Genomic DNA, 27,045 nt, shown 5'->3' with positions numbered 1-27,045 from the left:
GGTTATGTCAGTCATTAAAAATACATCTCTGGCAATGTTAGTACCTTTAACTAAGATCTAATTTTCCCTAAAGAAACTATATGTAAAAGTCACAGACAACAACATTAAATCTCTGCTTAGTTTATAACAAAAAACATCTTGAATCTGGTACTAGAGAATTTAAGATTTACAAATTAAAGTTTGATCATTATAACTGAAATGAAATATAATTTATTCATTCTACTACAAAAATGAGTCAAATAATGTCACAATAATAAGGTGCATTTCTGCATAACCTCAGATATTTTAAACAAAATTCTAAAACTACATTTATAGATAATTACAGCCAAATCACAGCAGCTAGCAGCTTATATTCAATAAATATTTATGCCTATCTAGCTGCCATTTCAGCGTCATTTAAAAATTCTTCTGCAAAATCAAATGAAAATCCCACTGTTCTTTAAAGAAAGAATAGATAGGAAGCCAAAATCATGTACTAGCCTAATATTAAAAGCGTCTAAGAAGATTCAGCATATTCCTGGAGAAACACAGTAAAAAGTGATCACTTCTCATGTCTGTTATTTACTGAAATGTCTTACTACGCAAATAATGTGGATTTGATGGCAATTGGAAATGAATAATTTACAGAAATACTTCTGAAAAGACTCACAGTTGATATGTAGATATCTACTTTGCAAGGATAACGGGAAGAGAATCTTTCTACTACTTATGAAAAATTTAAAAAAATCCATAGTATTATAATTTCTTAAATGTTGAGACTCAGTAATCTAATAGGAAGCAAAAAAAAAAAAAAAAAAAAAAAAAACACCCAAATCAAGTCAAAACAAAAAATTCACTTTATACAAACATTACCTCCCCTCCCTGTTTCCAGCCCCTATACTGGAGGCTGCCTTAAGGAATAATTAATTTACAAGGGCAGCTGAGGCTGCGGGTTTTGGCAGAGCCTCCACAGCTAGGAAGCTGCAAGACTCAGAGAATTATTAATTCCTGCAGTAGAGAGCCTGTTCGGACTGTGAAAGCCGCAGAACTGAGGTGGAAGTTGTACAGTACAGAGGAACAAACTCAGGAAAGTTTCAAGCACAGTGTTTATAAACCCAAATAAACACTTTTTACATTATTTAGATAGTGCACTGTACTTCTTTGTAAGGTCAATCAAAAATAGTTACATAAATCTCTATTTTTACATAATATTTAAAAATGTAGGCTGGGTGTGGTGGCTCACACCTGTAATCCCAACACTTTGGGAGTCTGAGGCAGGCAGACTGCTTGAGTCCAGGAGTTCAAGACCAGCCTGGTCAGCATGGTGAAACCACAGTCTCTTCAAAAACTACACAAATTCACTGGGTATGGGGTTGCACACCTGTAGTCCCAGCTACTTGAGAGGCTGAGGTGGGAGGATAGCTTCAGCCGGGAGAAAGAGGTTTCAGTGAGCCGAGATCATGTCACCACGCTCCCCACTGGGTGACAGAAGTAGACCCTGTCTAAAAACAAACAACCCCCACCCCAACCCAAAAAACAGTGTCCTGCAAAGAGTACAATGAGGATATTCATTTTAAAAAGTATAATTAAAAATATGTTAGAAGGGCCAGGCATGGTGGCTCACACCTGTAATCTCAGCACTTTGGGAGGCTGAGGCAGGTGGATCACGAGGTCAGGAGTTCAAGACCAGCCTGGCCAGAATGGTGAAACCCTGTGCCTACCAAAAATACAAAAAATTAGCCGGGCATGGTGGTGCGTGCCTCTAGTCCCAGCTACTCGGGAGGCTGAAGCAGGAGAATTGCTTGAACCCAGGAGGTGGCGATTGCAGACTGGACTTCAGCCTGGATGACAGAATGAGATTCCATCTCAAAAAAAAAAAAAAAAAAAACAGTTATTAAGATATAGAAAGATAAAGAAAACGTTAGAAGATATAGAAAAAAATAAAGAAGACAAAGGGGATAGATGGTGATGATAATTTGCTTCCACAGTTTTAAAATGGGGATAATAACAATGCTTACCTCACAGAGTGGTTGTGTAAATAAATTAATACAGATAAAAATGTAGCACATGGAAAAGTGTCTGCCACAAAGTAAGTGTTTAAGAAGTCTTAGCTATAATCCCTTCAATTTACAGGTGAATAAACTGATACCTGAAAAAGTTAAGGAATCTGCCCAAAGTCACTGAAATGTTATAATAAGAGCCAGGACAAGAATGCACTTTGCCTCCTTATTCCAAAGGATTTCAAATTGGGGCTAGAAGACAAAGTAAGATGATACTCCCAGAGAGCATTTCCGAATTTGGATTCCTGGACCTGAATGTGTCCCACGGTATTGCCACAAACAGGAAACAACTAAAGCACAGAATAAACCTTTATCTGGCATCCCTGAGGACACCCGCAAACTAACAGTTCTCACTTAGGATGGAGCCTCAGCCAACCTCCTATGGCATCTTTATATAAGGCTCAAATTTAGTGCTGTTACAATCTTCCATATGTATTGAAAACAGGTCAGCAAAGAATGAAGAAAAGAAGGAGGGCTTTAGAATGCCCTTTGAACTGAATTTTATAGTTTATTATTTTCACAATGTCCCTCAAATTCACTGATAAAAAGCTTTATTTGATAAAACAGCAAACCTGTATTACTTTCCTAAAATTCCACTGTCCCAGCTTTAATTAAAGCAATCTTAACAGTTAGGTAAAATGTATTAATTGAAAACATTTTTCTATACAAATATATTATTAGGACAATTTTCTATACCAAAGTTCTACAAGATATACAAATTATTCCTCAAACCCTTTAACTTAATCACTAATAGATGTTTGGGTTAGAAAATAACTATAAAGGAGAAAACTCATAGGAGAACAAAGCTCAAATCTTTTCTTTTAGCCTACAAACTACCAAAAAACTGACCTAATGAAGTTAAGAAACAAATGAAGGTTGGATAAAGAGATGGAGGAGCCATCAATTTAGGCAAATAAATAAAACTAAAGCTGTCTTGGAAACTGTAATTTATTCCTAAATATAGCTATGTCTTACTACAATGAAGTAAATCTTTTTATTTTCTTATTGTAAGAACATATGGACAAGACGAGTTTAAAAAACAGTAAAGTTTTTGACAGTATAATAGTTACAAAGTAGATATGGGACAATGATACAGTCAAGGCTAGACTGACAGCCTTGAATAAAGCTAAGCAAAACTTACCACAGAGAGCAGAACCTGTGAGAAGTTTTGTAGGCCAGAAGCACTAACCTCAACTCACAGAGACTGCTGCCTCCCCTAAACTCCCCAAGTGCTTGGTGTCACTACTTTATTAATGTTTAAAAATATGCATTTATGAGATTTTTTCTGAATCAGTAATATATTTACATGTTTTTTAAGTCTTATTTTTGAACTCTATCTGGTATGCACTCACCTCTTCTCCTCTTTTATGCATATAAAAGCAAATACGAATATGAGTATATTCTTTTCCTCCATGTTTTTACACATTTGTTGAGACATAATCAACATACAATAAATGGAATATATTTAAAGCATACAATTTGATGAGTTTCAGCATATGTATATACTTGTTATGGCCTGAATTATGTTTCTCCCCAAATCATAAGTTAAAATAATAACCCCTAGTATATCAGAATGTGACTGTTTAGAGATGGAGCCTTTAAAGGCTGGATTAAATTAAAATGAGACTCTCAGGGTGGACCTAATCCAATACAGTCTCCTTTTAAGAAGATGAGATTAGGACACAGATAGACACAGAGGAAAGACTATGTGAAGACACAGGCAGAAAACAACCATCTACAAACCAAGAAGAGAGAGGCCTTAGAAGAAACCAATCCTGCTACAACCTGGTTTCAGACTTCACAGCCTGCAGAACTGCAAAGAAATAAAATACATCGTTCAAGCTATCTAGTTTGTGGTATTTTGTTATGGCAGCCCTAGCAAACTAATATAATACTAATAATTTTAAAACGCTTTTAAATGCTATTATTAGAATAATCTGCATGAGGCTCTGCAACTTGCTATTTTAAAACTATTTTGTAGCTAGCACAGTGTAATCTACCTCCTTTTAAAATATGTGCCTTTCATTCTATTTTACACATGTTCTATTATTTATTTATTAATAATAGTCCTCTATAGATAGACATGTGGGTTGTTGCCAATGTTTTTCTGTTACAAGTAAAAAGTTACAAACATGAGAGGATCTGCACAGCCTGGTGGAGTCAAACAGAATCTGAGCTAGAAATACAATTCATTTTCTTTCTCGTCTCATTCTTCATTTTTACTATATTTCACAGACTGTTTTAGTCAGTAGGGATATAGCAGTGAATGAGATGGCTCAAGTCTCTGCCCTAAACATCTCTTCCCTAAGGATGCTTATATTCTGGTGGTAATCTCTGACTTGTTAGAGGTTACTAAATAATGAATTATGATTAAAAATATATTTACAATTTTTATTTCTAGGATTCCTTTCTGTATATATGTAAATTTGACCAAACAGTTCATATTTACTTTTATAAATCCCTTCCTCAATTCTGGGCTAGACTTTTTTTTCTCCAGTTGTTCATTTTCATACATACTTTCTCTGTTTCTTGGCATGGGCAGGTAAGACATTTTTCAAGTAAAATGTCTAGTAAAATGCTTGTGTTGAGGGCTATAACAGGACAATTATACTATTAAAGAAAAAGTGTGATTCTTACTCTTATCTACTTTGGTTTGGGGGGGGGGGATTTACCATTCATTCATAGTTCTTTTTTTTTTTTTTTTTTGAGACGGAGTTTCGCTCTTATTGCCCAGGCTGGAGTGCAATGGCGCTATCTAGGCTCACTGCAACCTCTGCCTCCTGGGTTCAAGCGATTTTCCTGCCTCAGCCTCTGAGTAGCTGGAATTACAGGCACCTGCCACCACGCCCAGCTAATTTTTTGTACTTTTAGTAGAGATGGGGTTGACTAGTTCGCTGATGGATTCAGCCTCCTTCATTCGGGGAGCTGTTAATGTTGTTGGAATTGTGCTAAAGACAGAAAGATTCCTGCACACAGCTGCACCCCTCAGCACTAACATCCGCTGACAAAGTTCAGCAGACAATTTCCCAACTGTAGCCAAGTGAAAGCACTAAACAATACAGAGAAGGAAACAGCTCTGACTGGAGCTGCAGAAGGAAGGTATCGCTAAGGAGGTGTGATTTGTATGTCTGACCTTAAATAAGAGGTAGGAAGTCACCAGAGAGGAAAGGGAGAAGGCATTTTACATATATCTATGCCACTCAAAGTGTGATCTTCCAACCAGTAGCATCTGCTTCACCAGACAAGTTATTTAGAAATGCAGAATCTAAGGTTTCACCAGGGCCTCTGAATGAGAATCTCCATTTTAACAAGATCTCTAGGTGATTCACGTGTACATTAAAGTCTGAGAAACACTGATGTTGACAGAATAGCGAGAACAAAAACTTGATATAAGAATAAAAGGCAATCATTTCAGTAGGAGTAAAGGGTACTTTTATGGAGATAGAGTTAAGGAAGATGGAAAGGTAATTTAGGAACCAGACTGTACAATTAGCCTTAGGATGCTATATGGAATGGAAGCCAATGAGATATTGTGTGCATGTGATTAAATATATTTGTGCCTAAGTAAATAATAAAAAAAGATGTGGGAAATTTTAAAGAACTCAAAAATAGAAGTCTGTGCTAATGAAAAGTGAAGAGAGGTTGGGGAGGGGTTAGATGGCCTAGTGGAAAGGGAGAGGAGGACAAAGATGAGAGATTTCCCAGGTATATTAAGCAGGATTTAATGCATAGCATACTGGAGGTAAAAGGGTGAAGACAACGGAGGTTATTAGCTGGAGAATTCTAATGGATGGTTAAGTAAAGAATACACACAAGGTGACCAGCATGTTTGGTTGTTTTTGGTTTCTAGGCGGAACTGCGTATGAGACTCAGGAAAACAGGTCTCAGGGAAAGATTTGGGAGTCAGAGTCAGTGTACTGGTGACAGCTAAGGCCAAGGGACGAGACAGAGAGAGAGAGAGGAGAGACAGAGAGAGTTGGCTCATGATTCTCCCAATGGCGGGCAGGGGCAGGAACTGAGCTAGCAGCATTGGCGACACTGCGGTGAACAAGGCTGACACGTTCCCTCTCCAATGATAATTTAATCTTGCAAGTCAGAGATTCCCCCGTGTCCCCACCCTCAGCACTGGCGAGGATCTGGTGACGCAGTGCATGTGATAGAGAACAGAGGATGAAGATTTTGCTTGGAAGACGCTTCTCCCCTCCATACATCCTTAAGCACTGGCAGGAATCAGACTGGAGGGAGGAGCTCAGTCCTGACTGACACTGGCATCAGCATCTTTGCCCCTGTTACCATGACAACCGCTGACGTCAAACCTGTGCGACTCGCTAAGGCCATGCTGTGTTTCGTGATTGGCTCGCTGTGCCTTCCATCCCAGCAAGCTCAGTTGCATTAACTTTACTTTAACCATTTGGAGCAATGACTTAAATATTGTGCCATTTCACACAAGGGATGATGCGGGCAGTGGTGGGAATGTAGTGAGGACAAACCTGAGAAAACAGAAGGACAACTTAAAAGGGAGGGAAGAAATGAGGATGACTGATTTTTTAGGTTAGTGCAAAAGTAATTGTGGTTTTTGCTTACTAGCTTGGTTAAAGTCTGTGCTTGGAAAAGTAACTAAAATGTAATTATGGAATATGGGAAGAGGGGCATGCTAAAATGGAATGGGGATTTAATGAGCTGTTGCAAGCACATCAACTTTCCTGCCACCCTGGGGCTGTGGGATGTGAAGATTTTAGAAGACAGATAGAAATAGGCTTCTGAAGGTCAGAGAAATGTGAAGCCCAGAGACAAGGAAATGTCAACCATCAGTATATAGATGATAGTTAAAAGCTTCCCAGTGGTAGAGAGCTGAAGGACAACAGGAGAAGAAAGGAGAGCCAAATACAGAATGTTAGGGAATATCAACATTAAAAGAGAAAGGTAGCAGAAATGGAGGTAAAGCAGTTAGAGGTAGCTGAAGAATCAGAATCAGAATCAGCAGCAGAATAGACACATAATAGAGAATGTAATGAAGTAGGGATTTTAAAGTATGTGCAGTATAATCCTGTAATTAGTAATAGTTCTCGCAATCTTTTTTGCATTCTAAATAGAATAAAGTATTTTGGTTTAATTCTAAAAAATATTTCTTCCACTGAAATATTTTAAATCAGAGGCCTAGAAAACAAAGGCTGGAAAGAACCTTAGACATCTAGCCCTCCTGGATGTGATAAAAATGAGCTAAACTTTTCTTCTTTTTTTTTTGAGTCGGAGTTTCACTCTTGTTGCCCAGGCTGGAGTGCAATGGTGCGATCTTGGCTCACCGCAACCTCTGCCTCCCAGGTTCAAGCGATTCTCCTGCCTCAGCCTCTCTAGTAGCTGGGATTACAGGCATGTGCCACCATGCCCGGCTGATTTTATATTTTTAGTAGAGACGAGGTTTCTCCATGTTGGTCAGGCTGGTCTTGAACTCCTGACCTCAGGTGATTCGTCCACCTCAGCCTCCCAAAGTGGTGGGATTACAGGCGTGAGCCACCGCTCCCGGCCAAAATGAGGTAAATTTTTCTAAATATCTGTACAAAAAGCATGAAATCCTATATACGCTGAGATTGCTAAGCACTTTACAGTCTTCATTACAGAGACTGGTAGGACTTTGGGTCCTGCTTCATCAATCCAGATTTTTCATCTCTAAAACCACAGAAGAGAATGAAACACAGTAGACTGCTAGTTAAAATGAAATTTTTATCAGACTTTCTGGCTATATCCCGAAATGCACAGACAACAAAAGCAAAAATAGATAAATGAGATTACATAATACTAAAAAGCTACGCAACCACAGAGAAAACAGTCAACAAAGTGAAAACAATCTGTAGAATGGTAGAAAATATTTGCAAACCATACATCTGATAAGGGGTTAATATCCAAACTATAAAAGGAACTCATCTCAGTAGTAAGGAAACAAATAACCCAATTAAAAAAATGAGCAAAGGACATTTCTCAAAAAGATATACAAATGTCTAGCAGTTATACGAAAAAGTGCTCAACTTCACTAAGCATTGGGGAAATACAAATTAAAACCATAATGAGATATCACCTCATACCTATTAGAATGGCTGTTATCAAAAAGACAAAAGATAAGTGTTAAAGAGCATGTGGAGAAAAGGGAATCCTTATACATTCTTGGTGGGATTGTAAATTAGTTTAGCCATTACGGAAAAAAGTGTGGAGGTTCTTCAAAATAATTAAAAATAGAACTACCATATGATCCAGCAACTCCAATACTGAGTATATATGCAAAATGTATGAAATTGGTATGTTGAGCTATCTGCACTCCCATGTTCATTACCGCATTATTCAGAAAAGATATGAAATCAACCGAAATGTCCATTAGCAGATTAAAGGATAAAGAAAATATGGTATATATACATAATGGAATACTATTTGACCTTAACAAGAAAGAAATCCTGTCATTTGTGACAACATGGATGAACCTGGAGGACACAATGTTAAGCAAAATAAGCCAGGCACAGAAAGACAAATACCATATGATCTCACTTACATTTGGAATGTAAAAAAGCCAAACTCATAGAATCAGAAAGTAAAATGGTGGTTATGTGAGGCTAGGGGTAGGGGTATTAGGAGATGTTGGTCAAAGGACACAAAATTTCAGGTAGGAGGAATAAATCCATAAATCCAAGAAATATATTGTACAAAATGCAGAGTTAAATATATTGTATATTTGAAATTTACTAAGAGAATAGATTTTAAGTGTTCTTACCACACACACAAAAAATGATAATGTGAGGTAATACCTATTTAAATAGTATCATTTAGCCATTCTACAATGTATATATATATCAAAATACCATGTTGTACAACATAAATATATAATTTTTACTTGTCAATTAAAAAATAAATGAAATACAAATTAGAGAAAGTAGAAATTAAAAAACTAAGTGTTTATACAACCCAAAATGTAAAACAATTTTTTAAAATGGTATATTTATTATCAGGATGTGCTTATTTTTAAAGTTTAGATTCCTAATATTTCCATATCATAAATTCAATCAAAAAGACTTTCAAGTCTTTTGATGAGTATAATATTTAAAAATATATAGTTTGGATAAACATCATTATTATGTCAGCCCTCAAATCCAATTGTACTATACAACTAACAGAAAATACTGCACAGAAGTCTTAAGATAGGTACTTCTAAAATAATCGTTTTTTAAAAACTCCACCCTTTTTCTCAGGATACTCTCAATTAAATACAGAAAAACTACATAAAATGCTGTAAATTGTCAGCATAGTTAATGCATTTATAATTTCCAATATGTTAAAAAAACTTGGTATATTTTTAACGTGCAGTTTTCCATTAATTGTATCTTTGTGTGAAATTTTAATAAAAATATTATGGAATGGCATAAATACTACTATGGGTATAAAAGGGGTATAGATTTTCTTGGAACAAAATATGCAAACCCCACAAAAATAAAAATAAAAACAAATATTTATTGGGTACTTACTTATATATTTAAATGTAAGTTTGTAAAGTAGGGAAAAACATTTAAATTTTTTTCTGGTTTAATTATAAGAATATTATTAGAATCCTTGATAACAGATTATTTCTTAATATCAAGGATTTTATTATATAAGACTTTAAACCAATATATAAAAGCAACATCAACCTATTTCTTTATACTAGACTAGGGTTTCTTAGCCTTGGCACTACTGAGATTTGGGGCTAGATAATTCTTTGTCGTTGGGGGGGTGCTGTCCTGTGTGTTGTAGGCTGCTTAGCAGCACACCCAGCCTCCACCCCCCTCCAAAGTTGCGACAACCAAAAACGTCTCCAGACAATGCCAAATTTGCACTGAAGGGCAAAACTGCCACCGTTGAAAACCACTGCAGCAGATCATTCTCATCAGCACATATACATATTCCAGTATCTTCGATCTTAAAAAAATAAAATATGCCCTTAATCCTACACTGTCTTCCAGCTAAAACCTCAATTCTTTGGCTGCCTTTAGAGCTAAAATTCTAGAAAGAGCTGCACATATACCCTGGTTCCATACCTCCAATGAACTACTCAAGATACTGCAATTTAGTTTCTATCCCACCACTCTATGGCAACTGTTCACTGAGGCACTAGTGATCTCCATCTTGTCCACCCCAGTGAAGATTTCTCTTTCCTCATTTCAGTGGACTTTTTCTGTAGCATTTGGACTAGCTGGCTACCCTTTCCTCTTTCCTCTGGCTTCTGAACACGTATTCTACTGTTTTCCCTACTATAATCTATCTGCTGCCACACTGCACTCTTTCTTCTCTATCTTTAATATTAGAGAATGTCAGGGCTTGGTCCAGGCCTTTTGCCTATCTACATTCTCTCAATATTTGGTTTCATATAATCCCCTGGCTTCAAATACCTATCTATGAGCTGATTACTCCCAATACATATCTTGAGCCTAGACTTGTTCCCTTGGACTCCAGGCATATTTATACAATTTCCTAATTGATAGTGACAGTTACATAACTCATAGGCATCTCAAAATTAACATGTTGAAAAATGAGTTCTTAACAGATGTAACCCCTACTCCACACAACTTTATCCTCTGTATTTTTCCCCAAGTCTGTAAATGGTACCACCATCTACTCACTTGCTCATTTGAGGAAAAAGAAAAATCAACCACCTGGAAGTTATTTTTTATTACTCCTTTCTTTTTGTCTGCTGTTTCTTTAAGTATCACCGAGCCCTCTGTGTTTTCCAACTCCATAATGTATTTAAATATATCTACCTCTCTCCATTTCCAGTACTGTTGCTCTGGACCAAACCACGACAGTTATCTTACTAGGGACACTGCAGTTGCCAGGTCTTCTTCTTTCCATCCTTCCCCACACTCAAACCATTCCCCACCCAGCAGCCAAAGTAGTCTCTTATATCACTCTTCTGCCTCAAACAATGGAACAGCTTCAGGTTACTTGTGGAATAAAATTTAAACCCCTTTCCGCTGTTTATGCGGGTGCCTGCCTCCCTAACTTCACCCCCTTCCACCCCATGACCATGTGCCAGAATGGCAGGTCTCTTCTCTGTTACTAGAATGTGACAAAACTACTCTCCTACTGGGCCTTGGCATTCATTTGATCCACTGCCAGGAACACTCTTCCTCTGCTCTTCTGATCACTTGTCCCTTAGGGCTCGCCTTGCAAGTCACCTTACCTAACCTTTTTGGACAGAGCTTCCCTGGCCAGCCACTCTAAGGAGGCCTGCCCCATATACTGTACCTCATAAGGTGGTTATTAGCTTCATGACATGTGCTACAATCCATAAGCATCCCTTGCACTTGCTGATGTGCTCACATGTTCACACATCTGTCTGGTGCACAGAAAATGCCTTGGTGCTTGACACGTGCTACCATGAACCTCACTTAGATTTCACTGTTCATAAGCCCACCACTGAGTACTGAGCTACTATCAAATGCCTAGAACTGAATCAGGCTTTTGAATAGCAAAGTTCAAAGTAAATAATACTGTATTACCATATTAAATAAATGTATTAAATCCATCTGACTCACATGAACACTTTTTTGGGAAATTTTAAATTTTATTCCAAAGCAGGGTAGTGTGTGGCCATGGGAAAGTAGAGAAATGTATATTAAATATCAGTCCAACCTGGCCCAGGTTGTTATATAATGCCAAGCATATGAATCAAAAGTAAAATTATAAATCATATATTATGGTGGACACTTATATATATTTTGCATATAATATGCATGTATGTTAATTTTATCATTCTGTTTAAAATACAGCTAGATTTCTAGGTAGATCTATAAATTTTATTTGTTAATAATCTTTTATACATTTATGTGCATTTGCAACCATTAAGTGTGTTTCAATTTCCAACCATCCTGGATTTATTTTAGATGTTCATCTCCTAAGAGAACTTCTGAATGGTCCTCAAATGTTAATATATCATTGAGCTTATTTGAAACTACTTAAATAGAAATAAAAGACACAACAGATATCAAAACACTGTCTTTCACTCCCCAAAAACTATAACTTCTCTATTCCGGATCAGGTTCTTCTTTTTATTCATTTATGTATTTATTCAAGAAGCTTTCAAGAACACCTACTATGAGTACCTCACTCTATTATCATTCTTTTTCATCTGCAAATCCCTTTCATTCCACCTCTCTCCCTATCAGTCTCTTCTACATGAATGACAATTCTAAATAACCTTTCAGGAAGGCCTTGCCTGTTCCCCAGAGAGAGGAATGTTTCATTTGTTATGATCCTCATGTGTTCCGCAGGCGCTTTTGTTCTAGAAGATAACTTGACTGATTTATCACAAGTAATCCATCCTTCAAATATTTATCGAGGCATTTATTTAGGCCCTAAAAACTAAGGTGAAGTTCATGCCCTTCATTTTTAAAGTTGGGGAGAGACTGACATGCAAAGAAATAATTGTGATACAAAGTGGTAGCATAAAATTTAATACAAACATAGGTTTATTATCTTTTTTCTTCCCCATGAGAGGAAAGAAGACATGGCATTGCATGCAACACAGTGTTCTGCACAAGGTTGTTAGCCAACTGTATACAGGAAAAGAAAGAAACCAAATGTAACTTACCGAGTGTCCGGAAAGGTCTCTGACTTGGTAAGTGGGAGAAGAAACCAGGCTTCAATGCATTTGTAATCACAATGTCAAAAAGGTCTGTAAAATCATTCCTAAAAGCAACACAATTTTTCATAAGTTTATTTTAAGAATTAGAAAAGGTCCATATAAAACAGAACTTGATCTTTGCTTATCTATTTTACCACAGCATCATTTATCTTTTGACTAACTTTTACATGCTTTATATTTTTCTCACACACTTTAAGGTGAACATTCCACTGGAAATAGAAGGTGGGTGAGTACTAGTCTTCCTGACAACTCTTTGAAGTATAAACATAATCAGGAAAAAAAAGAGAGTAGCACATAGACTCTAGGTACCAAGCTGGCTTTGGTAGTGAACTCAATAGTTTCTAACAGCTGGAAATATTTGGAAAATCTATCTTCAAATTTGGGGGCCTGAAATTGGCTGGCTTTGTTAGCTTGAAGAGTTAACAATTTTGTGTGTTACATGGGTCCCACAGAAAGCAGCATTATAGCAAGTCATGGTTATCTTTCAGAGAGTGCTTCAAATGTGAAGAAGACACTTTATTTGACAATCAGTGTAGTCTTATAATGTGGTAACTTTTGTATGACAATAATTAATGATTTTAAATCTGTAGTTAGCATTATATTAAGGATTACTTTTGATGGCAAAGGCAAGGTAGCCCTTCTCCTGAAGGACTCACTATTACAATGGGGGAAACAGTATTTACCCAACATTCTAGAATACTTTTACAAATCCAAACAGCAATACATAGAAATTAAGATGAAGAAAGACTATGGTTATCTATGCTAATAAAAAAGGAATTAAAATCCAGATTGTTCATTTTAAAGCATGGGCCCACTACTAGGATAGCAAATGTCTCTATGAGAGGCACCTTCTAAGACATCCAGGACTTTAGTCTTAATTCACCCAAAGGATGCATTATTATGTATCAGCCTGTATATTATTCAGAAAGCAGGAATTCTACTCACAGATTCTAAGCATATCATAGAAGAAACTAAAGCCACACATGCTAAGGAACATGGAAATCATGATGCTAAAAGGGCTGGTGAAGGTAGATTTTAAGGCTCAAACTTGCTCCATACTCATGGCAATTCGGTATTTGATGGAATTTGAGGAAACATTAGGGGAGACCTAATGACTCATGTAGAATCTTGCTTTGACCATAGACATTTCCTGGTATTTCCCACAAGAATAAGTATTTACACACTGAAGTCTATCAACTATTCCTGTCTAATTCTCTACCTGTATTATGCTATTTAAATATCCCCTCATACCCACAAGGAATTACTGTACCATTTTTATGATGACAAAATTGAAGCTTAAAGAGGTTATAAAACCTGCCCCAGGTAATACAGTAAACTGCAGAGCGGGGCTTGAAATCAAGTCTGTCTTACTTTAAAGTCTATGCAATTATACTGCCTTCATTCTCATGAATTCAATCCCATCATGGCTGTGTTAAACAGTAAAATACATGGCTCCGCACGGAAATGACTAAAGAGTGGCTGTACTCCAGGTATCTGTGGAGGAGTATAACCTACAACTCAGAGTCCCTCAATCATCGTCCAAAGATGAGAAACCAAATTCATGGAAAACTGAAGGATATACAGTTTACCACCTTCCAGAAAACCTAAAACCTGGACATTCGGTGAGCTATGAGCATACTGGTCCCCAATAACATTGCTTTGCTAAAATGTACTTGGTTGGGCTGCTGTCAGCAGAGATTGAGGTATGTCATGAGAAAAAAAATCAACTTGTCACTCAGCATTGTTTAAAATAATGATATGGTCATGGCTGACACTTTTAAAAAAGCCCTGGTCTAATTTGCTATCTGTATTTCATAAGACAATGAAAACTGAATGACTCATCACTCACCCAAGGATATATTCGCAGAGAAGTCTACAGTAATCACTGTGAGAACTGGTAATTAACAGAAGAATTTTCCCAGCATTCTTTAGCTGTCGAAGCCATTTTTTCACAGATTCAGGACAACTGTGTAAATATCTGCCTGGATCTCTTTTTATTTCTGGAAAATATATTCCACAGTTTTCTGAAAAATAAAAATATCAATGAGGTTTCTCTTTTTAAACATTTTTTGACTAAATATATTCTCTAACAAGTTAATCTCTTTCAAATCTATAGATAAAACTAAAAGGATAAGAACAAGGTTTGACCGACCTAGCAATTATGCCAATACTACTTGCTTTTTAAGAATAGTTCTTTACTTGAAAACACAATATTGTTTGAAAATGTTAGTTGATAATATTCGCTGGCTATTTGACAAGAACTGATAAACTGTTAAAACAGGTAACACAAGAAACACAATATGATCAGCATTTTCAAATGCTGTAAGAGAAAACCTTACATTTGAAATATCAATTGTTACAAATACTCTTTTAATTATTCAATGAATATTTGCTGAATACAGACAAGAAACAAATCAACACTCAGATATTGCACCAGGATCACATCTTTTGCATAAATAGCCAAGAAGGGCGATGAGTTCCTCAGAGTCACAGTTTGCTATTTCAGATGGAATCTATACTAGGGGAGCCATTCTATAGCCTCTGAGAAGTGCTGAGATATCAAAATGGAAAAATCGGTGCAAAATAGGCCAGAACAGGCCAAAAGGCACTGTATTTGACAGGGAACAATGAATGACTCGCATCACTGAAGCGGGGTTGCTTGCTCTGCCCCTTTAGAGTGGCCACGGGGTCTGGCTGAGCTCCAGGGCAGATGGTGGCAGTGTTTCCAGATGTCCTGGCCAGACTTACCCATAGTGCTTGACCCAATGCCTTTAAAGTTGTGGGTACTTAGCAGGCAATTGCAGATTTAGTTGAAATGTTACTAGATTCATAACACATACTGTTCTCAGAGCATGATAGAACTAATAAGCAGATAAAAAGGATCCAAGATTTTACTTTCTCTAATTGTTAGGAAAAGGACACATGCATAGACAAAAAAAAAAAAAAAAAAGGTTAAACAGCTTGTACTGAATGATAGAGTCTGCAATAGCTAGATATGGGATACATCCGTGACTCTCTCCGGTGTGAAACACTTGAAATACTTGGCAGTTATATTTCAAGAATATCAGGACATCAGGAAGAAGAGTTTTTTGTTTTTTTTTTTTTGAGACAGAGTCTCACTCTGTCACCAAGCTGGAGTGCAGTGGCATGATCTCTGGCTAACTGCAACCTCCGCCTCCCGGGTTCAAGTGATTCTCCTGCCTTAGCCCTCCTAGTAGCTGGGACTACAGGCGCGTGCCACCACGCCCAGCTAACTTCTGTATTTTTAGTAGAGATGGGGTTTCACCATGTTTGCCAGAATGGTCTAATGGTCTTGATCTCTTGACCTCACAATCCGCCCGCTCTGCCTCCCAAAGTGCTGGGATTACAGGCATGAGCCACCATGCCCGGCCAGGAAGAAGAGTCTTTAAGTGAAACAAAAACGAACAAATAAAAACAAAAAATGGTAGCAAATATTGTGGTCTGCCTCCCCACATCCATCTCCCTCTTTGCTGGGGAGTGCTCTGATATTGTTTCGGGTTTCATCTTCCTCTGAGGGGGTCTGTGATGCTAGGAAGGGCAAGGGTCTCTATCAGTCTACACCTATCACAGTTATTCCCTCCTCCTGTCATTGAATTGTTTAGGAAGTGCTGGGGACCCAGGCATGGCAAATGAGACCTGAGGAGAACTTTGCTGCAGGATCCTGAAGTAATGTATACCACTGATAAAAATAAACCTATAAAGGGGGGAATATCCCCTCTTCTACTACTGGACTTTCCCATGATTATAAATTCTATGTAGAACTGCAGCGGTTATCATCAACACAAAGCACAAGTCTGATATACCAGAGATGGCAGAGTGGACATATGAAAGGAAACAAACCTGGGTCCCTGATGACATCACTGGGTTTCTGCTTTTGTTTCTGTTTTTGAGACAGGGTCTCGCTCTGTTGGCCAGACTGGAGTGCAGTGTGGCACGATCATGACTTACTGCAGCCTTAAACTCCTGGGCCCAAGTGATCCTCCCACCTCGGGCCTCTGAAAGTGCTGTGATTACAGGCATGAGCCACTGTGCCTGGCCACCACTGGATTTCTGATTAAGTCACTGACTAACTCTAACCACCACTGGAAGTACCATTCAACTTCTGGACAACCTCTGGTTGTGTAAAATAACTCAATTTAGTAATAGCTTAAACATGAAGGTTATTTATTATTTGCAACTTAAAGCATCATGATTCAGAAAATATATTGCATGAATATCATAACCAGACCAAAACTAACAAAAGAAATAATATTTTGCAATATGAGAATAATATTTAGAAGACCAAAAACAAAAACAAAGTTTTTGCTCTTTTTATATTTTGCCCTACAGGAACTTCTGTGTGTGAATCTCTAGGATCTATTTTTAACATGCCAGAGGCTATATAATAGCCCTTTAAAAAAATTAAAATATATTCTCTGTTTCCCAGGGAAGAGGAAGTACTAGTAAGAAAAGGTCAGTTTAAGAAACAGATGATAATAATAAATCTAAATGGCTAAGAATAGAGAAGTCTGATGAGTGGATGACTGCTAATTTCAGAGGCTGTGTCTCTCTCGTAACTTACTATACCTAAGGGAGTCAGATGTGAGATTATTTCACTTAGAAAAACAAAGCTTTTGTAGCAAGAAGAATTTTATGGGCTACATAAGAAAAAAATTTATAGTGTGTAATGCTGAAAACATAGACTTGCTTTCAGAAAACTTGAGAAAAAAGTTATTTTTTCTTAGCTATATGTGCTTAGTGCCATCTAGTGATCAAAATATAAATTACCATTAAAAAGCTACTGTTAACATTTCCAAAGGAATAAAAATACAAGGCATACGCATTTAAATACAATATTTTAAATTTCTTACCTAGGTTAATTGCATTAGTATCTCTTAATTAATAATGTCTGATTCAAAAGAGTACCAATATAATAATTTAATCAGATAAAATTATTCTCTGAAGTCATAACAGAGATGTCCTTGTTTTGTTCATAAGCCAGACTGAAATGAACAAACTAAAAAAGACAAGCCCTGTACAAACACATACCCAATGGTAGATTATGAGTTGCTCTTACTACAAAAGATCACTGTCATGGAGAAAATATTTTTGCCCCCTTGTAACCTCCAATTATTAAAGGAATAGGAGACATAATTATACAAATAGAAACATCTTTTTATTGAAATAAGTCAAGGTATTAAATCAAATGAAGAGTTATGTTAAACATACTACAATGGATTATAATTGTCTATTAAATTATATCCCCAAAGAAACTATAAACTTCTAAAGGCAAGAAATATATCTTTCTGCTTGGCATGGAGCAAGTATTCAACATATGAATACCTAAATTAGTGCAGGAGCAGACACAGGAACATTTATGTTTCCTTACATTCAAGGCAAGAGTATGATTAGTACCATATAGCCAAACTGAAGTGATAAAAATAATATTATTCATGTATGATTAAGGCAGCCTATGAAAAAAGTCATGTTTAATTATGATACTAATTAACACTGATTGAACAGAAATGGAATTTAGACCTAAGATGGAAAGGAGTGGTATTGTTTGTTCTTAACTCACAAAGAAGCCTGTGTTTTCACTTAACCTCCAAAGGAATTCTATTTCACTGCCACTTTATGTAACTTATTTTCCTGGTTTTTCCACCACTCTTATATCCTTTGATGCTGGTATTTTCTAAGTCCAGATGAGATTTAAAGGAAATTCTTTTAATAAGCTGATTCTAAGGAATAAAAGTTTAGCTCTCCTATGTTAAAAAAACTGGTTAATGTAGAGTGACAGAAATAATACCAAAGTGTTGCAACAGTCTGATATGCACATCAAATGGCCTGAATACACCAAACAGGATATAGGGACCTCTCGTGGTAAAAAAATATAGTACAACCTGAATATTAAAAACAGTTTTTTTCAGTTTAACAGACAATTGTGCCACATCACTATTTCTATCATCACTGAATAAGCATTTTCTTGTTAACTGTATCACTACTGTTTGCATGATTTTTGGCCAGAATTTTCAAAGCTGCTGTCCGAGGGGACTAGAGATGCCAGGATGCTAACACTTCCATGGTCAGCCTCCAAATAAGGTCTGTTGTTTCCATTGCAGAATATAATTTAGAAGAGATTTAAATATTTACAACCTTTACAAGTTATATAAGAGCACGCTAGTGAACAGCTAAAATGCCTAGCAATGAACTGTTTAAATGTACTTGCTGTAGAGATGATATAATTAATTTCCTTAAAAGAAGAAACTTCTTTGCTAAGAGACACTGAAATATTTGTTGGAGGATAAAAGAGATAAATTTATTTTGTTTATTTATAGGTGGCAAAAAATAAAATTAAAATGTATTAAAACAGATTTCCTGTTTATATAACAAAATATATGGTTTATATCTAATATTTTATAATTAAATAAATAAATCTAGAATATCTAGATTGTGTAAAGTGAAAATCTATATGCTAAACATAATACTTGGAAAGTCTCTCAAATAAAAGCTGGGAAATGAAGTACAGAATATGAGAGAAAAACATAATATACAAAATTTACATTTTAACAGTATCTGATTTCCAGATCTGTAATTTAATTTGCATATCCCGGCCCTACTCCAAAAATTCTGATTTAATTGGTTTGGGGTAGGGCCACAACATTGGTTTTTTTTTTTTTTTTAAGCTTCCCAGGTAGTCCTAATGTGCTACCAGGATTAAGACTTGTTGACCTAAAATATAAAATATAAAATATAAAAACTAGAATTCTTACTATTATTTTCTGTGTATTTTGCCTGCTTCATTGGAAATCACAGGCTCTCAGAGGGCAGGGACTTTTGAATTTTATAGTATCTTTATTACCTAACATATAGCCTTGTACATGTTAGGTAATCAACAAATAATAACTGTTGCCAATTATCTTAAATGTCATTGTGGTTGATGATCTTTAAAGTGTTTACTCTTACACTATACCAATTAAGCATGGTACTCTAGATTTAGTTAAGTATTGTGAATACAGAATGATGGATTTCATTCCTCCTTTGAAAGGAGGATTCCTGGAAAAAGTGTATATTATGGAATTCTTTGAAAGAAAAATTATTCGAACAGTTTAAATGAGTATAGACAAGCCAAACAGACTCCTTTATCTCTCCAAAGCCATCAAACTGCCTGACTCTGTGCTGAATACAGTCTATAAATATGATTTTGGGTCGGCAGTATTTTAAAATTTTTGGATGTTAATGTCCTTGGACAGTATTACATATGTATTGTAATAGTTTACCCACAATCCCACCACGCCATATTGTCTGCACTTGGCCTAGTCAACTCCCCTGTTGCCATCAGTTTACAACCTATTTTTTCTCCTATGATATCAGAATGAATCATTCTAAAAGAACCTAGTTTCCTCTTTCCGACATGGTTACTGGACAGACAACGTAAATGTGGAGAGAGGTTTTTGAAGGTCTGCCTGGTTTTATTCAAAATATAACAAATCCTTTAATGAGGACGCTGACAGCTGGGAGGGTCAGCAGATGGATCTGATGACAGAATCACATACAATAATATCTGGACAGGCTGTAAAATCGACAAGGTGACTCAGTGAGGTACAATTTCATAGGGAGAGATGTAATCTTACCAGGTTGAAAGCTCAGCCATACAGGCATAACATTGGAGGAGCTGTTGTTTGTCAGCAACTTCAAAATACAGAGCTTACAGTCAGCTTAGGCTCCACAGTATAGACAAAGTAAAATAAAAAGTTTGGAGACAATGTTTTGCAATTTATTTAGTTACTACTATGTACTTTTGATATCATGTTTCTGGAAAAATATTTCTGCTCCAGAAAGCTGGGTAAGAAGCATGTGTCCTCCTTTATAACCCTAGGCATCTTACCTTCATGTGCTCCGTATTATCCAATTAGGTGATTAGATTGTAGAGCTACATTAATATCAGTACAATGTTCAGAACCAGGAAAGCAATAATTTCCACTCTTTTAATCATTTTCAGACTAAACCTTGATAACTGGGTTCTATTCTGGATGACACTTTTCACAAGAAAGTGTGTCCAGAGAATGATGATGTTAACAATTCCTATGCCCCCCACCCTAGAGACCTCTGGTGGAGCCCCAGAGATACACACTTGGCCAATCAGACATTTGCAAACCTGTGAAAAAGACAGCTTCAAAGGACCGTTTAATCTTAGAGTTGCTTGAGTCTATGCCTCCATGGTGATGTCCAGCCAGATAACTCTTTTTTTTTTTTATTATACTTTAAGTTTTAGGGTACATGTGCACAACGCAGATAACTCTTTAGCCACAATGAACACCCATTTCCACAGTGTTTCTCCTCCTCTAAAATGTCTTTGCATTTTGAATATGATATTTCAAAAACAGACTTTCGGTAGAGTAGTGGGTCTCAAAATGAAGGTAAATTAGAATTATCCAGAATGCTTTCAAAAATACTCCTAGAGTTTCTGATTCAGTAGGTTTGGGGTGGGGCCTGAAGATGTGCATTTCTAACAATTTCTCAGGTCAACTGACAGTCCAAGAACCACACTTTGAGAATTACTTCAGTAGAATACCCCTATAAAACCAGACAGCTTTTTGAAAGCCTTTTTTCTCCTAGCAGAACATGGTCCTCACTATTTCGGCTAGAAGTGCAAAACCACATTATGCATATTTAACGTTATCTGATAAAAATGCTCAAATCTGTGTCTGTGTTTAAAAACATTTTAAGTAAAAATCTTTTTAAGTAAAATAGAATTTATTTTTATTTCCTTTATAAGAAGGATATATATGAGAATAAAGACCTGATGAACTGTTTTATGTTTTTTCAGTGTACTATTTCACATTCACTTTCATTTCTCAGCCTTGAGAGCAATACTCTTGCATGTAAATTAGAAAAAGCACACACTTTGGAGTCAAATGGCCTAAGTTTGAATCCTAAGTTTGTAAGTGGTTTGCCACTTACAGTATCAGGATTTTTGAGAAATTTACTTAAAAATTTTAATTTTAATTCTTAATTTCTTCACCTATAAAATCTCATTAAATTATGGAGAAGAAAGCCAGGCACAGTGATGTGTGCCTATAGTCCCAGCTACTTGGGAAGGTGAGGCGGGAGGATCACTTGAGCCTAGCCTAGGCAACACAGAGATATCCCATCTCTTAAAAAACAAAAAAAAGTAGTGTGGGTAAAGTATCCATCTCATAGTGCTTGGCACAAAATCCCCAATAAGAATTCCCTTCCACCCCTTCTACTTACCTAGACACAACTCTTTCTGATCCTTTTGCAGGGAGCCTATCACTAGAGGTGAAATAGCCAGGATCCTGTGCCTGTTACTGCACTTCTCAAAGTAGCATTAGTTTTTAGTAGCTCATTATAATTGAAGGGGCATTTTCATGTTCTCCTACATGTGATCTACACATAGAACAGATGTTAAATTTATTGAATATAAAACATTATAGAAGATGTGAAGTGGATTGAATTTCCAAGATGGACACAACAATATCTCCCACCTCATATGTCTAGAGTTGGAGTTAATTGTTCCATTCTTTTATATCTGGAGAGGTTATTTTACTGCTTTGACCAATAGAATGCAGTGCGAATGACCCTGTGTTAGTTCCAGGTGTAGCCCTTAAATGGCCTGGCAGCTTCGACTCCTTACCTGTTGGAAGTCATGTGCCATGTTAGATGTGCAACCAATCTGAGGCTACCTGAGATGCTGTGAGGAATAGGTTAGATGAAGAATTTGTGTTGTAGGTGCTCCAACTGCCAGCCCCAGCTGAGTGTTGAGCTAAAAGCTTCAACTGCAAGACATAGTGAGCCCCTTGGACATCCAGCCCAGTCATGCCTTCAGAAGACTACTGTCCCCACTGACATCTGACTGCAACCACAGGAGAGACCCCACGTTTAGAAGCACCCAACTAAGCCCAGAATCCATAAGTGACATAATACTGAGTTTTGCGTGTTGGTATCCTATGGAGCAATAGATAATCTAAACAAGATGCTTTGGAATAAAGTCCCAATTTTAATTATTATCTCTATGCAATTCAAGATAAAATATTCACAAATCCTTTTAGAAACAGATGAAATAAAAGTAAACAGGCTCTAAATTGTTTTTCTTCACCTCCAAAAAATAACTCAAAGGTTTCTACTGCATATAAATTTACAAAATGTAAATACATGAAAAGCTTTTGTCAGCATAAATGTTTTAAACAGTTTAAAGAAATCCAAAATTAACAAGTATTTAAAGCAAATTCTACATACTTATCACTTCTCATCTAGTTCAAATATGAAATGCTTAGAAACTGAAAATAATAATCAATTGCTGAAATACAGAGTGATTATAGCAGTAAAAAATGAATATCCTGGGATGTTTGTTCCCCTGCCTCCCTGCCACCCATTAAATCTCAACTCAAAAACTTTGGATTTTTCTTAAAAAACTAGATTGTTATTCAAAGGAATATGCATTTTAAAGATCAAATTTTATCACAAGAGTGCACTGTTTCCTTAATTAATTTAGTTCAGATATCCTCAGTTTCTTCAGAAATATCTTTTCTTACTAATAAAGCCAAAAGTATGCAGAGTTGTATTTCACTTAGAAGCAATCCATTTCAGAACACACATAAAGATTATAATCACAAAGGATTACTTGTTCAATGTCCAGACAGTGTATTATATAAACAGGAAAGCCCTCTCTAGCCTCCTAGGTCTGTGCCACATCTATACCTTGCATAGACAGAGTAGTTAAGCAGCTATTTTAATGAGGCACTACTCTGTTTTTCACTATACTTTTCCACCTGTATTTGTATCAGTCATATCTTCTATATGCTTTCATAAAATATCACCTGGCTAGTTACTCCATGGTAACAAAAGAAAAAGGAAAAAAAGAACATACTAAAGTTTCAAATCAGTGAGATTTTAACTCTGATAATTGTTTTGACAGAGTTATTAACTTTTTAATAAAAAATTTGAAAAAGAATTGATAAAATAGTATTAGAATAATGAAATAATTTCTTTGATATAACAAATATAAATATATAGGATAGTCTATGTGTAATACTCTGCAACATTGCTTGAGGAGTAATAATGCCCTAAGCCTGGGTTCTTATCCTAAAATCCATACACAGGCCTCAGTGCGTGAATGAAATCCCAATACTCTTTGCAACATTTTGTTCATCAGTGTGTTGTGTGTGTTGGGGGATCAGAGCAGGTGTAGGCTCTCTAGCTTTAATTAGATTCCTGAGGCTAGGGACATGAAGAACCACAGACTTAGATTCTCTTAGATTTGCACAGTACAACAAAGCAAACATTCCAATATCCCTCCTTTTGTTATAGTCGAGAAAAATCTTATAAAAATGTCTTATAAAAAGGAAATTCTCTGTAATAGGTAGTACAGAATTTGTACACAGTTTGTCCAGGAATAAATATACTTCGTGGACTCTATATTTTTTACATGTAAATTATTCTAAGTCCAATACATTTATACTTATTTAGCATGGCTAATGAATGGCTGTTCTAGTTAAATTAATTTGTAGGTTAATTAAGAATAACCAAATATACAATATAAAAACATACATAAAATACAGTCAACTCTTACTGTTGAACCTATATGGAAAAAAGAACTATTTAAAGAGATTAAATTATTGCTTTTCTTATATATGATACACTTTTGCTAGAGAAAATCCATTGTATTGGGTTTTTTATTGCTGCACAACAAACCACCTCAAACATGATGGCTTAAAATAACAATGTATTATCATCTCCTGATTCTGAGGGTTGACTGAACTCAGCCAGGCATTTCTCACTTGGAGTTGTGCCCGGGGGTATGGAATCATCTAAGGGTTTCTTCACTCACTGTCTGGCACCTGGGCTGCGCTGGCTGGAACGGTGAGAGCTGGTGAAACAAACATCTCTCCACTTAGCTAGCTTGAGCTTTCTCTCTGCATTTGGGTCTCACGGTAGTTGGACTTCTTAAGTGGCGGTGGGTTTCCCCCAGAGCAAGTGTTTTAAGACAAGCAAAAGCTGCAAGGCTCCTTATGACCTAGTTTTAGGAATTTTACAGTAGCACTTCTGCTGAATTTTACTGATGATAGAGGTCCAGCTCATTTTCAAGGAGAAGAAAACAGAAAGGTGTGACTTCTGGGGGGCATGATTCATTAGAGAGCTATCTTTGTAGACTAGCTGCCAAACATACTAATACTTCTATGTGATTCCTGCCAGTATATTTTCTGTTCATATCTAACTCTGTGGGAATTTTAAGCATACCATATATAGTTTTTTTTACCTGTGTTTCTGTTCAGCATTGTATCTGAGGAATTTCCTATGGCATTAACATTTATTTTAAAACATTTCCATGGTTTTAACTTAATATCACTTTTAAAATAGATTATTTTTAATAATTATCCTCAAAATAACTGACATAATCTGAGTGCTTATTTTTGCCAAACAGAGTTCCAAGACCTTTATAACTATTAATGGATTTAATCCTCATAATGACCCCAGGAACAGGTCCTATATGATTCCCGTTTTGCAACTGAAAATCCGAGATACAGAGAGGCTAAGGAACTTGCCCAAAGTCACACAGCTACCATGTGGCAGAATCGGAATTTGAATGCAGGCGGTCTGCTTTCGGAGCTTGTGCAATACTGCCCCTCCAGTTACAAGGCATTTGGGGACTCTATGGTAACTACAGGGTCACCACAAATCTTTACTCTTTTTTTTTTTTCACATGGTACATTATTACATTTCAGGGGTTTGAGGTTGTTCAGAATTTTAATAAGTGAGAGTTCAGAATTTGGATAAATTTTGACAAATCAAATTAGCTTCTTTTTGAACCTTACATATAAATTTATTTAAAATCTTGCAATGTGGAAAGTCTTTTAAGCATGGCACTGAACTCAAAAGCCATAAAGGAAAATTGAAACACCAAATTAGATTTCTGCAGAAGAAAAAAGTATCCATCAATATGCATTCTAATTATATCTAGAATTAAAAGGAGCCTTAGAAATCACACCCTTCAACCTTGTCATATTAAAGATGATTAAGTAGCCACCACATATTTTGCTCAAAATTACGGTTAGTAACAAACTTGGGTATGGAATAGAGTCCTCAAGAATCCTAATCCACTAAACCTCATCATTTATGTGTCTAAATCTATATGTTTGAGATCTAACTTATTTGATGACCATTATCTGTTAAAGAAAAATAACTTGCGTTCAGAAGCAGAAATCAAATGCTTTAAATGGTATGCCTGTTTAGCTATATAATTATTGGATAATAATTATAAAATTCAATTCTGCTTTTCCTCAGGATTTCTGCAGAAGTTCTTTGTCACTGAACTGATATTGTCTCTGCTATTATCTGGAAACTCAGACCTTCCACTGAGATAGGAAAAAAAAACCCAAATAAACGTCTAAAATTAAGGCATAAATATTATCTCCCTTCCTGGAATACTCTGCCTCCCCTCTGCCGCCTGGTGAACCTTGGAGGCTTGTCACAAGGTTACCTTCTATGAGGAGCCCTCCCCAATACCCACTCTGCACATCAATGATGGCATTCATCATGTTACACTATAATCAACAATTGTAATATGCATATTTATGTATTTTTCTTTCTTCTGAGACTCTGAGATCTTTTAAGAAAAGAACCATCTTAACATTCATGTTTATACTCCTAATATCAGGCAAGTACCAGAGGATTCCTAACTACAGAAGTAAGTGTGTGTGGGAAAAAGCTACCAGGCAAGACTTACCAGGTGACCATAAAGACCAGTGGTTGGCAAACCACAGCCCACAAGCTAAGAAAGGTGCTTACATCTTAAAATGGTAATGTAAGTATCAATATAATAGCCTTGATTTTGTCTCTTGGTGCCCAAAGCCTATAATATTTACTATCTGGCCCTTTAAGAAAAGGTTTGCTGAATCCTGATATGTAGTATTTAATAACTACAGGACAGTAACGTAATAAAAATACAATTAGTTATATATAATGCACTATTATTAGAAAGTACCAAAAGAATAATAAAATCATCAATTTAAGAGACTTTGTTTAAAGGCTATGCAGTCTCTGAGCAGAGTGAATATTACAAAATGATTTGTGATCAAACTAATGAAAGACAACATAAATACCTTTATGTATCTTTTAATCACAGTGGATCCCCAGCCATGATGTAACTGCCCTTCAATTACTCTCTGGCCTGGGTTCTCTATTAGTATATTCTATGAGCCAGATGATGGGTCTCTTTACTCTGCCATTTCTTTAAAACCTATCTATATGTGCCTTTGCTATTGCTTTTATGATTTTAGCACACTTTATTTTTAGTCTCTGAATAAGATGTTTTCAGGCTCACTTGGT

General features: G+C 36.2%; 1 protein-coding gene across 2 annotated transcripts in view; it reads right to left on the bottom strand.

Moving 5' to 3' along the window:
- The window catches only part of NT5DC1 (5'-nucleotidase domain containing 1), a 143,404-nt gene that overhangs the window by 8,351 nt on the left and 108,008 nt on the right, over positions 1–27,045 (bottom strand). For both annotated transcript variants that reach the window (XM_518703.7, XM_016956196.3), the window contains exons 7-8: positions 14,549–14,723; positions 12,646–12,743 (exon numbers count right to left, since the gene is read on the bottom strand). In XM_518703.7, the coding sequence (XP_518703.2) occupies positions 12,646–12,743; positions 14,549–14,723 (273 nt within the window). The remainder of the gene's footprint in view (positions 1–12,645; positions 12,744–14,548; positions 14,724–27,045) is intronic.

This window comes from Pan troglodytes, chromosome 5 (assembly GCF_028858775.2).
Source record: "Pan troglodytes isolate AG18354 chromosome 5, NHGRI_mPanTro3-v2.0_pri, whole genome shotgun sequence".
Lineage (NCBI taxonomy): Eukaryota > Metazoa > Chordata > Mammalia > Primates > Hominidae > Pan > Pan troglodytes.
This window is presented reverse-complemented; position numbering and strand designations above follow the sequence as displayed.